This window comes from Parasteatoda tepidariorum, chromosome 10 (assembly GCF_043381705.1).
Source record: "Parasteatoda tepidariorum isolate YZ-2023 chromosome 10, CAS_Ptep_4.0, whole genome shotgun sequence".
NCBI lineage: Eukaryota > Metazoa > Arthropoda > Arachnida > Araneae > Theridiidae > Parasteatoda > Parasteatoda tepidariorum.
This window is the reverse complement of record NC_092213.1, coordinates 18,329,017-18,342,889: the sequence shown is the minus strand read 5'-3', so window position 1 is coordinate 18,342,889 and position 13,873 is coordinate 18,329,017. Positions and strand designations below refer to the sequence as shown.

At 29.5% G+C, this 13,873-nt stretch overlaps 1 protein-coding gene across 1 annotated transcript; it reads right to left on the bottom strand.

Moving 5' to 3' along the window:
* Positions 1-11,887: 11,887 nt before the first annotated feature.
* Positions 11,888-13,114, bottom strand: LOC107441165 (probable glutamate receptor). Its single transcript, XM_016054319.1, has one exon. It carries the CDS (start codon positions 13,112-13,114, stop codon positions 11,888-11,890), a length of 1,227 nt encoding a protein of 408 aa, XP_015909805.1.
* Positions 13,115-13,873: the final 759 nt, after the last annotated feature.

Sequence of the window (13,873 nt, the reverse complement as noted above, 5' to 3'; positions counted from 1 at the left end):
TTAACAATAATTCGGAAAATAATAAAATACCAACAACAAATGAAGCACAAGAAAATAAATTACTCGCTCTCGTTAATCAAAGAGAACATTTATATTCTTAATTTTTTCTTTAGAAATTATTGAGCAAATGCAATTTGATGGCGACAGTAATTTATATTTTGCATGTGCAATTGACGTATACAAAACTATGTGTAAATTAATATATCTAGCAACAAAGTTTGAATTATTTTTAATAAAATCGATAGACTCAAATAAAGCGATTTAAAAACTAAAATTCGAAATTCACGCATCATAATTTTGTAATATTAAAATTGCCGAGGTTTTTCAAACTTCGTAGTGCTAACCACCGAAGCAGCAATCGAAAAAATATATTGATTTAAATTTGGCACTTCCAAAAACTTGAATGTGCAACTTTTTGAGGGGGAATTAATCGTATACATTAGGTTAATATAAAATATTATTTAAATAAAAATAAATAGTGCTAGTTAAATAACAACGAAAGAGTATAACTGTATACAATTAGAATAACTTAGCTGATATTTAAGAGAGAATCTTGAAACAGAAAAAAAAGTCAAGCATAAGATTTTTTTCCTGCTTATTATTTGTAATATTTTATTAAATGTTTAAATGTTAATTTTAACAAATTTTGCACCTTCAATATCTTATTTCTTTTCTTAAAAAAATTCAATTTATTTATGTTTCATAGATACCGGAGTAAGAACATTTTTCTGTCTTGTTATATTAAAATGACAATTTCCGGATTTGAAAAAGTCGCAAGGCGAACAGAAAAATAAAGAAAGCAAATAAAAATATATTGCTTAATTATACACCTAAAATTATCAGCAACATTATTGTAATTTCAAAAATTATCATAGTGAAAAAGTTTCTGTTCTTTAATATTTTTTATAAAAAAATTGTACAGTGAATGAAAAATTAGTATATAAATTATAGTATTTATATTATATACGATATAGTTATTAGAGTAATTTAATTCATCAATTTCCCAAGTGCATTACAATTAGTGTCTGTATTTCGGTGTTTACATCGGCAGAAACTAAAATTATCTTTAGTTCTTAGTAAATGATAAAGATAATCATTGAGGACTCGAAGTTTCACACCTCTTTCCGATTTTAAAAATTCCATGTTGGCCATGTCGTGTGATCGTGTGAGAAATGAACTGAAAAATAGTAAAATGAAATGTTCGATGAATGAATTAAGAAATTTGCACCCTTTTTGGGACAAAATTGATACCAGTTTTTAATTTTTTCCAGGTGCTTTCGAACCTTACTAAAGTTTTTTTTTTTTGTATATATAAAAAAGTGGTACCAACTACTTGTATAATGTTCTTTTATTTAAAATTCTATTGATGGAAATAATTGAATTATAAAGCTCTGGAATAGTGAAGAGATAAATACGTACAGAGCGAAAAAAAATTCGACCACCGCGAATAACTTTTGATCTAATGATTAGATCTTCCCGTTCTAGGACTCAATGGCACGTGGGAGTTACCTTAAATAGGCTAACTAATAAGAGCTGATGATATTTTAAGTTACGATATCAGACACAAAAACGCACTTTCTCTAAAAAAAAACATACCTTTTATTCGACGGATTTGGATTTCTGATCCTCAAAATATATGGGAAAGCAGCAATCTGGGTAACGGGAGATTCTTTGGAAACATGACGATTCGGGGGAAAAAATTCTTCAAATTTAAAGTCTTCAAAATAATCTAATCTTTTTTGTAAGTTTATTTAGTTACATTTATTAATATCTTACAGACAGCAGTGTAGTTTAGTGACATTTGCTCAAGAAAAAAAAATAAAATAGAAATTCACAAAATTTCGAATGCCAGGAAAATAACTTATTAGCTGAGAAGTTAAGGAAACAGTCATTTTAAGCTAATAGTAAGTAACTCAACTTAAGAAACTCAGACAAAGTTGAAAAGTTAATTTTAACTTTTTATGTAAATAAATTCCAAAAATAATTATTGTGAACAATTTGAACATACCGTTTTTTCTTGGCTTCTCGTTTTTTTTCCTCAGTTTATTTTTCCTTGATTGTTTTAGGCCCCATGTTTTAAAATAACCTAGTAAAATTAATTTTATTATAATTTACATCGGAAATTTTTTTATTATATTATTTAAATTTAAAATATTTCAAATAATTTTATTTTACAACTTTATTACATTCTTTAATTTATACACCCAGATAGATTTTAAAGACTATGACAGAATTAAATTGCACAGTGATGTTCTTAGCTCATCCTTTATATTCTAACTATCAGTGTCTTAAAAAAAACCTAAAGTCTTTGCGTTAGATGGACCATGAATTGATTAAATTAATTTTTTTATCCCCTGTAGAAAGAATTAAAAATGTTTTTGTTGTTTCTATATACAGAATAAAATTGTGTATAATAATCAATCATTAAATAAATAAATAACTTTGATTACATACAAGCGTATTACAATCTTACATAAACTGGGTATTAGGTTAATATTTGCTTTCCCTCTTAACTGTTATACTGTTTATACTGTTTAAAACATTTTAATAGTATAAACAGTATAACAGTTAATATTAAAATTATATTAAAATAATACTGTTTAAAAAAATTTCTTTTAACTGGCATTCATAAGCCAGGATAAAAGCAATTTGCCATTTTACAGCATTTAACTTTGTTTTAATTTCCCATTTCAGTCTAAGACGTTTACTTTCCGCAGAAAACAATAGGATTTCTTGACATAACTGAAATAAATCTATGTAGTTTAAGTTATTAATGATTTCAAGAAGTCAAAATGACAATATGAAAACCTACTCACCTTGTAAAATTTTTTGAAACAGATTTTGAACCAGAAAGTAGGTTCTTTACTTCTGAAATAAAACATGTTCTGAGTGGATGGCATTCTAATCAATCTCTTAGCCTAAGATATAGATTGCTGGCCCTATTTATTTTGGTTATAAATTACTAAAAAGAAGTGACCAGGAAAATGACTGATATTCATGTGACAAGCAAATTACTGACAGAAAAAATTATTTTAAATGAAATTTTAGTAAATAATGCCCTCTGCGTATATTCTAGAAGTGAAGTCAGTGGTTGAGATAAAAGAAAGTAGATATTGAAAAATTTATGGAAGGTTTTGAAGCCAGTTATTATTGTAAATATTGCTTATGACATGCCAGGAAACTGACATTTTGAAATTTATTTCAATTTTTTAAATATACGAATCAGTCAATGCTAGTGCAAAGTCATTTTAAAATGCTAATAGCAAAGCTATTTATTAATTTTTTTTTCTTTTAAAAAAGTTCTTTTAGTAGTATAGTATTAGATTTTGGAGCAAAAGTCTGTTAATTGTCATACTTCGTGAGAATCACCCAAATATGGTCTCCATCGCTTGATCAGGAGATTGCTCCAAAGTTTAGACCCCTTAAAGTTAATTTTATTTTTTGCGTATTTCGTTCTATCTCGAGAACTTTTCAAGTTCCTGTTGTTTTGTTGTTCCTGTGCCCTGCTGTTCTTGTAGAAATGTTTTGCACACAATTATAAAATTCATTTATCAAAGATAATTCCTTGCAAAAAATAATTTTTAATCAATATTTATTATTTTTTATTATTTCATCGAAGAAAGATCAAAAACCTTTTGAATTGTAAGGTATAAAATTTTTTGCATCATTTCAAAGAATGTAACTTTATATTGCAAAATACACAATTTAAACAGAATTGGTCGAATAACTCCTGTGAAATCGAATTTCAAATATCCGACTTTTTTGAAATTCCATTTCTCAAGAACAAATCAAACGATTTCGCTCTAAGTTTGTATTTTTCCATGCAAAATTACATTCTTGAAAATGATGCAAGAAATTGTATACATTACAATTCGAAATTTTTCGACCATTCTTGAAAAAAATTATAAAACGTAAAAAATATATTTGCTAAAAGTTATTTTTTGTATCGAATTATCTTTGTTTAAACAAAATTTATAATTGTGCGCAAAAATGTTTAAATTCTTTTGAAAAGTTCTCCAGATATGGTGAAATACGCAAACAATAAAATTAACATTAAGGGGTCCAAACTTTGGATGGAAAGGAAAATGAAACTTATTAAAAGTTATTCATTTTCATAAGAAAACTGCGCTATCCAGTGGCTAAAATATTGAACGTCAAATGGGGACATTTCTCGTTATAAAATAAATGTATTTTATTACAGATTTTACTTTCGCAATTTTCAGAAGTCTAACGCATCGTTCTTTTTCTAGAAACCTTTTCCACTTTCGACCAAAACCATTTAACAATTTTTGATGAAAATAGTGCTTACATATGATGTTTCTTCCCGGCACATTGACAGTGTTATTTGAACCACAAAACTGACCGGTTGACTTGGCAACCATTCACTTCTTTATTTCAAATGTCTTTTCTAGGATGATTTGACATCCATTTTCTTCTACCACCTTTCTTATCTCTCTCTAAGGCTCCATCGACCCATTCGTCTTTTGAGTCACTTCCGATTTCTGTGTTTAGTACACAAACTTCCAAGACTTCAACTTTTTCTACTATTTGGTTCTGTTCCTTCCGAGTCTTTATAAAAATATTTCTAACACTTTCCACAATTCCTTTCTGATTCAGGCTTATCCAATTCTTTACGTAAGTAGGCCTTTATTTCTTTTCATTTTATACCCTTCGAAACTTGGTGAAATCCAATATGACACTCATTTAAAAGTATTTTCTTCTCATTCAAAAACCGATTTGTTATTTGCTTAAGTTTTTTCTTCCAAATTTCTGATACAACTGTTCGCTTATTGGAAAAAATTAGTTGTAAAGCACTCGAATCTCATAGAGTTCGAAGTATGCCGTCTAATACCACATATTTGGCGACAATTTTTAGCATGGCATACACTAATTTAACGGTCGATAAAGGGGAGTTATCATTTTGATCAAAGGTTTACATCTATGTTTCGCTGATTTAATACAGATTTCTTATAATTTTTTTCCTTGCAATCAATTCTTAATAAATTACTCATTTCCTTTTTAAATAGGAAAGTCATAATTATATTTATCGTCAACTCTTAATTAAACATTTTTTGAACGGATCCCACCGCTGCCACAAATAAAATATGTTTGAGCTGCAAGGAAAAGATTGATTTAAAACATCATTACAGCATCAAAAAGGCTTATTTCAAATTCCCATTGAGGTTTAGTGCATTAAAAAAACAATGAAACATCAAAAAAGCTTTTATTATTTCCAATTAACGCAGCGGGTGAGAACATTGAAACATCAATTCAACATCAAAAATATTTAATCATTTCCAGTACACCAAAGCAGGTTAATATATTAAGACAGCATTATAAGACAGGTTAATATATTGTGCAGGATTTCGCAGTTTTTGAACTTTGACATGTAAAAAAACTATGTTAGTTCAAACTTTAGTAAAATGTATCGATATTATATTCATAACTGAACTCAGACGAGTGAATTTGATCAATATTGGCATTATTTGCATGTAATATTCACGAATAATAAGTCAAAACATGCCTTGCACAAAGTAGCCACCAAATGGGGCTACTTTGTGCAGTGATAGGAATTCAGTTTAATAATCATGTTTTTAGTAAAATATTGATATAAAATTGTTAAAAAAGTTAATTGTTGACATTTTTAAAGACAAAAACATCAAGATATGTAAAGANCGAGTCAGTGCATTAAAGCAACAATTAAACATCAAAAAGATTTTTATCATTTCCAATTCCTGTAGCGGATTAGAACATTAAGACATCAAAAATACATCTAATAAGCATGCATTATTTCTAATCCCTGTATCAAAACATCAATAAAACATAAAATGGCTTATATTATTTTAAATTCCAGTAGTGGGTTAGTACATAAAAATATCAATGCAACATCAAAAAGGCTTAGATCATTTTTAATCCCCTGAGAGGGTTAGATTATTAAAATTTCAATACAACATCAAAAATGCTTATTTTCAATTCCTGTAACGCGTTAATACATTAAAGCATCAATACAGCATCAAAAATTCTTTGATTATTGTTAATTCCCGTAGAGGGGTTAGTACATTAAAAATGAATTAAACATCAGAAAGGCTTATATCCTTGCAAATTCCAGTAGCGGGTTAATACACTAAACATGGAAAAGGCTTGCATAATTACCAATTCCCGTAGCGGGTTAATACATTGAAACATTATTACAATATCAGAAGGTTTATATCATTTCCAATTCCCGTAGTGGGATGCACATAAAAACATCAATTCAACATTAAAAAGGCTTTCATCATTTTAAATTACCGTAGCGAGTCAGTGCATTAAAGCAACAATTAAACATCAAAAAGATTTTTATCATTTCCAATTCCTGTAGCGGATTAGAACATTAAGACATCAAAAATACATCTAATAAGCATGCATTATTTCTAATCCCTGTATCAAAACATCAATAAAACATAAAATGGCTTATATTATTTTAAATTCCAGTAGTGGGTTAGTACATAAAAATATCAATGCAACATCAAAAAGGCTTAGATCATTTTTAATCCCCTGAGAGGGTTAGATTATTAAAATTTCAATACAACATCAAAAATGCTTATTTTCAATTCCTGTAACGCGTTAATACATTAAAGCATCAATACAGCATCAAAAATTCTTTGATTATTGTTAATTCCCGTAGAGGGGTTAGTACATTAAAAATGAATTAAACATCAGAAAGGCTTATATCCTTGCAAATTCCAGTAGCGGGTTAATACACTAAACATGGAAAAGGCTTGCATAATTACCAATTCCCGTAGCGGGTTAATACATTGAAACATTATTACAATATCAGAAGGTTTATATCATTTCCAATTCCCGTAGTGGGATGCACATAAAAACATCAATTCAACATTAAAAAGGCTTTCATCATTTTAAATTACCGTAGCGAGTCAGTGCATTAAAGCAACAATTAAACATCAAAAAGATTTTTATCATTTCCAATTCCTGTAGCGGATTAGAACATTAAGACATCAAAAATACATCTAATAAGCATGCATTATTTCTAATCCCTGTATCAAAACATCAATAAAACATAAAATGGCTTATATTATTTTAAATTCCAGTAGTGGGTTAGTACATAAAAATATCAATGCAACATCAAAAAGGCTTAGATCATTTTTAATCCCCTGAGAGGGTTAGATTATTAAAATTTCAATACAACATCAAAAATGCTTATTTTCAATTCCTGTAACGCGTTAATACATTAAAGCATCAATACAGCATCAAAAATTCTTTGATTATTGTTAATTCCCGTAGAGGGGTTAGTACATTAAAAATGAATTAAACATCAGAAAGGCTTATATCCTTGCAAATTCCAGTAGCGGGTTAATACACTAAACATGGAAAAGGCTTGCATAATTACCAATTCCCGTAGCGGGTTAATACATTGAAACATTATTACAATATCAGAAGGTTTATATCATTTCCAATTCCCGTAGTGGGATGCACATAAAAACATCAATTCAACATTAAAAAGGCTTTCATCATTTTAAATTACCGTAGCGAGTCAGTGCATTAAAGCAACAATTAAACATCAAAAAGATTTTTATCATTTCCAATTCCTGTAGCGGATTAGAACATTAAGACATCAAAAATACATCTAATAAGCATGCATTATTTCTAATCCCTGTATCAAAACATCAATAAAACATAAAATGGCTTATATTATTTTAAATTCCAGTAGTGGGTTAGTACATAAAAATATCAATGCAACATCAAAAAGGCTTAGATCATTTTTAATCCCCTGAGAGGGTTAGATTATTAAAATTTCAATACAACATCAAAAATGCTTATTTTCAATTCCTGTAACGCGTTAATACATTAAAGCATCAATACAGCATCAAAAATTCTTTGATTATTGTTAATTCCCGTAGAGGGGTTAGTACATTAAAAATGAATTAAACATCAGAAAGGCTTATATCCTTGCAAATTCCAGTAGCGGGTTAATACACTAAACATGGAAAAGGCTTGCATAATTACCAATTCCCGTAGCGGGTTAATACATTGAAACATTATTACAATATCAGAAGGTTTATATCATTTCCAATTCCCGTAGTGGGATGCACATAAAAACATCAATTCAACATTAAAAAGGCTTTCATCATTTTAAATTACCGTAGCGAGTCAGTGCATTAAAGCAACAATTAAACATCAAAAAGATTTTTATCATTTCCAATTCCTGTAGCGGATTAGAACATTAAGACATCAAAAATACATCTAATAAGCATGCATTATTTCTAATCCCTGTATCAAAACATCAATAAAACATAAAATGGCTTATATTATTTTAAATTCCAGTAGTGGGTTAGTACATAAAAATATCAATGCAACATCAAAAAGGCTTAGATCATTTTTAATCCCCTGAGAGGGTTAGATTATTAAAATTTCAATACAACATCAAAAATGCTTATTTTCAATTCCTGTAACGCGTTAATACATTAAAGCATCAATACAGCATCAAAAATTCTTTGATTATTGTTAATTCCCGTAGAGGGGTTAGTACATTAAAAATGAATTAAACATCAGAAAGGCTTATATCCTTGCAAATTCCAGTAGCGGGTTAATACACTAAACATGGAAAAGGCTTGCATAATTACCAATTCCCGTAGCGGGTTAATACATTGAAACATTATTACAATATCAGAAGGTTTATATCATTTCCAATTCCCGTAGTGGGATGCACATAAAAACATCAATTCAACATTAAAAAGGCTTTCATCATTTTAAATTACCGTAGCGAGTCAGTGCATTAAAGCAACAATTAAACATCAAAAAGATTTTTATCATTTCCAATTCCTGTAGCGGATTAGAACATTAAGACATCAAAAATACATCTAATAAGCATGCATTATTTCTAATCCCTGTATCAAAACATCAATAAAACATAAAATGGCTTATATTATTTTAAATTCCAGTAGTGGGTTAGTACATAAAAATATCAATGCAACATCAAAAAGGCTTAGATCATTTTTAATCCCCTGAGAGGGTTAGATTATTAAAATTTCAATACAACATCAAAAATGCTTATTTTCAATTCCTGTAACGCGTTAATACATTAAAGCATCAATACAGCATCAAAAATTCTTTGATTATTGTTAATTCCCGTAGAGGGGTTAGTACATTAAAAATGAATTAAACATCAGAAAGGCTTATATCCTTGCAAATTCCAGTAGCGGGTTAATACACTAAACATGGAAAAGGCTTGCATAATTACCAATTCCCGTAGCGGGTTAATACATTGAAACATTATTACAATATCAGAAGGTTTATATCATTTCCAATTCCCGTAGTGGGATGCACATAAAAACATCAATTCAACATTAAAAAGGCTTTCATCATTTTAAATTACCGTAGCGAGTCAGTGCATTAAAGCAACAATTAAACATCAAAAAGATTTTTATCATTTCCAATTCCTGTAGCGGATTAGAACATTAAGACATCAAAAATACATCTAATAAGCATGCATTATTTCTAATCCCTGTATCAAAACATCAATAAAACATAAAATGGCTTATATTATTTTAAATTCCAGTAGTGGGTTAGTACATAAAAATATCAATGCAACATCAAAAAGGCTTAGATCATTTTTAATCCCCTGAGAGGGTTAGATTATATTAAACATGGAAAAGGCTTGCATAATTACCAATTCCCGTAGCGGGTTAATACATTGAAACATCAACAAATCGTCAAAAAGGATTATATCATAAGCAATTCTCGTAGCAGGGTAGTAAATTAAAGCATCAAATAACATGACATACACATTTAATAATCTAATAATCTATTAAAAAAGCGGAATTTCTCAAAATTAGGATTTTTATCTATTGATAACTGAGTCGTTCTAAAGATAAAATAAATAAATAAAAAATAAATAATAGGATAAGAGATAAAAGTGAAATTTAAAAGTATTGAAAGTTTTAGCATCCTTAAAACTGCAATACAAGAACAAACATTTGATATTGACTTCCGATTGAGACAGGAACTTAATTTTTTCACCATTTAAGAAAGGACGAAGAACATTACTATAACGACTTATTGCATTTTTTTTAAATATAATTTTAAATATTATCTAAAAATTTACAAAATGTTTGTGTCGTGGACTCCTTTTAGAATAGGTTGTTTTCTAGAGGCCTATTAATTTTATGATGTTTGAAGTACTCAGTCTTACTATTGTTATATCATTAAGAAGAATACGAAATTCTAAAAATAGTTCTAAGAAAATTAGACTGAAAGATACTAATATAATACCTATTACATAGTAATGTAGTATAAATAGTACTTTTTTCACCCATAAATGTTTATCATTCACAAATCATTAGCAATGATACATTATAAAATACAGCTATTTATATTTTAATAATAAATTACAGCTACTCGTATTATTTCTTTAATTATAGTGGTTGAGCAGTAAGTACGGAAAATTATTTTTTTCGGAATGACTGCAAGTGGTACGATTTAGGACACGTTTTCAACTAATTTGTTTCAGCTGCTTCCTAAACTTTACCAATCTCAAAACTATCGAGTATTTATGATTGAGTTAATAACTAGAACTTGTTGACCCTAAAAAAGTTGTTTAATAATGCGAAATATGAAATGAAATTTTGGAATTATTACAAGCCTAGTAAAAGCATTTTAAACCGCTAAATTGTTAATGGAACATAATGTTACGTGTTATAAAATTCAAGAGCGAGCTTCTAAGTGTTTTTTGTTCAGTCTGCATCATTTTGAAAAGCATAAAACAACATTCTTTTTTTTTGGTTAAATAAATGTAGAAATTTGCTCGATTGAAGCCCTTGACTGGAACAGATGGAACTTTCAAATTCCATTACTTATCAATAATTACTAGATCATTGTTTGTCTAATCCGACAGAGGGTAAAACACTTGACGTATTTTATCACATTTTCCGTCCTGGGTATAAAGAAAATAAATGTCATCATAAAGATTTGAATGCACTGAAATAGTTTCGTTTTTTCCCCAATTGATTCAAGCACAGATTAGGGTTTTCTGCTTCCAAAGAGCCAGTTTAATTGAATCCAGAACAGTCAAATCGTTTTCAGCAGAGTTCTCAAATATTTTTGTCCTCTTATAATCCTCACGAACGTGAAGAGAAATTTTTTACTGGGTGCAAGTCAGCACTCTGAGCTATTTTTCGCCAATTTGAGTGGAGTACAGTTTAAATGATCTGAAATTGGACTTGTTCAGTTGTAGGAGTTCATACGTTATCATATATCCTACTTACTACTACACGGTTCGATTTAAAACTGCAAACGAAGAATATAAGTTTCAGACAGCTACTCAGAGTTTTAAGAAAGTTTCATTCCAAACTTCAAACAATAGTTAGCTAGCAAAGCAACAAGAAGAGCATAACCAAATATATTGCTTAACATTTATGCATGATGTATTTAACAATCTGTATTTTACTTTTGTTCTGCGTTATAGATACAAAGAATTTTGAACATCCAGCGTATGTTCAAAGATTACAATAAAAATTTATGAAACAGATTGACATAAATAGAAGTTTAACTCAGATTCAAAGGGATTTGATTTTTCGGTATGGATTATCGCGTTAAAAAAACATCTTAAGTTATCCACTAGCAAAATCTGAAAACTTAGTTTATTTGCTTTTTCTTACAAATCAACGACAGTAGATTTCGATGTAAAATAAAAGTGTTTTGAGTATAATGTGCATCATTTCAGTTGTACAAGATTTAACAAGGAAAGTAGGTCATGGAGTTATACATTGATTTACCAACGCAACTAATTTCAAATCTTATTATAATAATGTGCTTGAAAAAAGGTGAAAGTGCTGTGCAAAATGCAGCTGATATAAGCAAAAAGCTGTATAAGCAAAAAGCCATTTGCATATCAGGTTTGGCGATGTTTTGGTCGTAACCATCTACAGTAGCAGATTTCCATCAATAAAGCAATAATACCTGCCGTCCAGCCTATACCAAGAATAATAAACACTCCATTTAAATTTGATAGCCCTAAAGGTGATTCTAATGTACTCTGAGAATGACCCATATTTAAATTTCTTATTAAATCCATTTTAAAGAGGACATCTTCTTTGAATTTATTATATAAGCCACCACTTAAAATTCGTAGTACGATTGAATTGAAGCGCTCTTTGCAGCAAAATGTTTTCCTGATTGCAACCCCGTAATGAAAATTTTCAAAAGCGTCCTTTGAATAAAAGTACTTTTCAGGTGGTCCAATAGCCACACGAAATAGATCAGGTGAACCAAGCATTGCTACATGTTCTGGAACTTTTTCGTTGTTAAAGGAATGATAATACCAATTATTCTTTTTAATGTATTCTCCTAATCCTCTTAAATGCGGTACAATGCTTTTCATCAAAATATCTGCTTCATCAGTTGGCCCCGCTGCTAGACACTCCATTTTCCCCTCTCTGACTGCGAGGTAGAGATCCTTGAAATCTTTTATTTGTTTCATTCTGATGGGAGATGTCAAAACTGATAACAGGACTGAGCTGTAACATAAAATTAGCACGTATGAATAAAGGAGCCAAATTCCAAGTGGTATCCGCCTGGACATTGAGTGAGGGTTGTAGTTCATTCCTTGCCCGAAAGAAGATCCCAACAAATTGACAAAAACGGAAATAATGGAATCTTTTGGCGAAATCAAAGTTCGAAAAAGCACTGACACAAGGAGTAGTACGATGAAGAATAAAATCCATGTGAGTGAGCTGAAAGGATACATGAATGCTGATGTTTTTGGCAAGAATGAAGCATAATTCACCAGAAAGGTTTTTTCAGGATTATAGTAAGGTACGCTGAAGTCTACAACTTTTGATAATTCTTCGGTAATACCCAGATAGGTGAATCCCATATCAACTTCATTCCTTTGCAACATTCCAGCCATTCCAGTGTAGTTTCCAGATGCATCCATTTCCCCGTAAAAATCTGCGGGAATAATAATCTCATAATCGAAATTTAATGCGCGCGCCAATAGTTTTATAAATTCTGCTTCAACTCCCGAAATAATGGTAGTGTTGTCGTTTCTTGTAACTTCTATGGCTTTGGTCTCGGGTAGAACTGCTAGTCTAAGTTTCGAGGGAAAATATGCCACCATCTTTAACAAAATCCTATTAGGTTTAATTTCAGATCAAGTTCGTTGGGCTAAATAAGTTTTTGAAGAATAACAGAGTATTGAGATGCTGCGTCGGTCATAAACGTTTTGCAGCTCGTCATAAGATGAATATATTCTTCATGGAAATATTTTTCTGGAATGAGTGTAAATAATTTACTTCTGTATATAAACTCTTGTGTTGATTCTCAGGTTTGAAGTCATTTCAGTTCTTAAAAGCATACAGAGAGAAAAGAATCAACATTGACGAAAAAATTGGTTAATCTTCATAGAAAATCTTCATCTTCATTCTTTTTTAAAGTATAAATTATTATTTTTAATGAATTATTAAATGCTAATTATTTTGGAAACTTTCAGTCTAGATAATAACCAGTATTAATTCCCAGGATTATATTAAATACTGAAATTGTTTGAATGCAAGTTAGTTCACGAAATTTACCAGATTAAAATCTGAATAGTAAAAGTCCCTGATATTTAAGAAACGGAATGAATAAACAGGAAATTGAGGAATGCAAAATTGAACGATGAGTTTTTACTGTTGTTTCAGACCTTTAATGAATGATTTGTTCATCATAAAATATTCGAATATAGGTTTATACTGGCGTTACATCCTTTTATTTGCATATAAAGCAAATTGAATGAAAGGAAATATCCATTTTTTTGTTTAGCAATGTTCTAGTAATATTTTGTTATTCATGTATTTTGCTTTCTGATTGTACAAATAAAGTTTAGTAACTACACAAA

What these genes read in the sequence shown, in the direction of transcription:
- LOC107441165 (XM_016054319.1), bottom strand. Translation starts at nt 13,114, where the DNA reads ATGGTGGCATATTTTCCCTCGAAACTTAGACTAGCAGTTCTACCCGAG.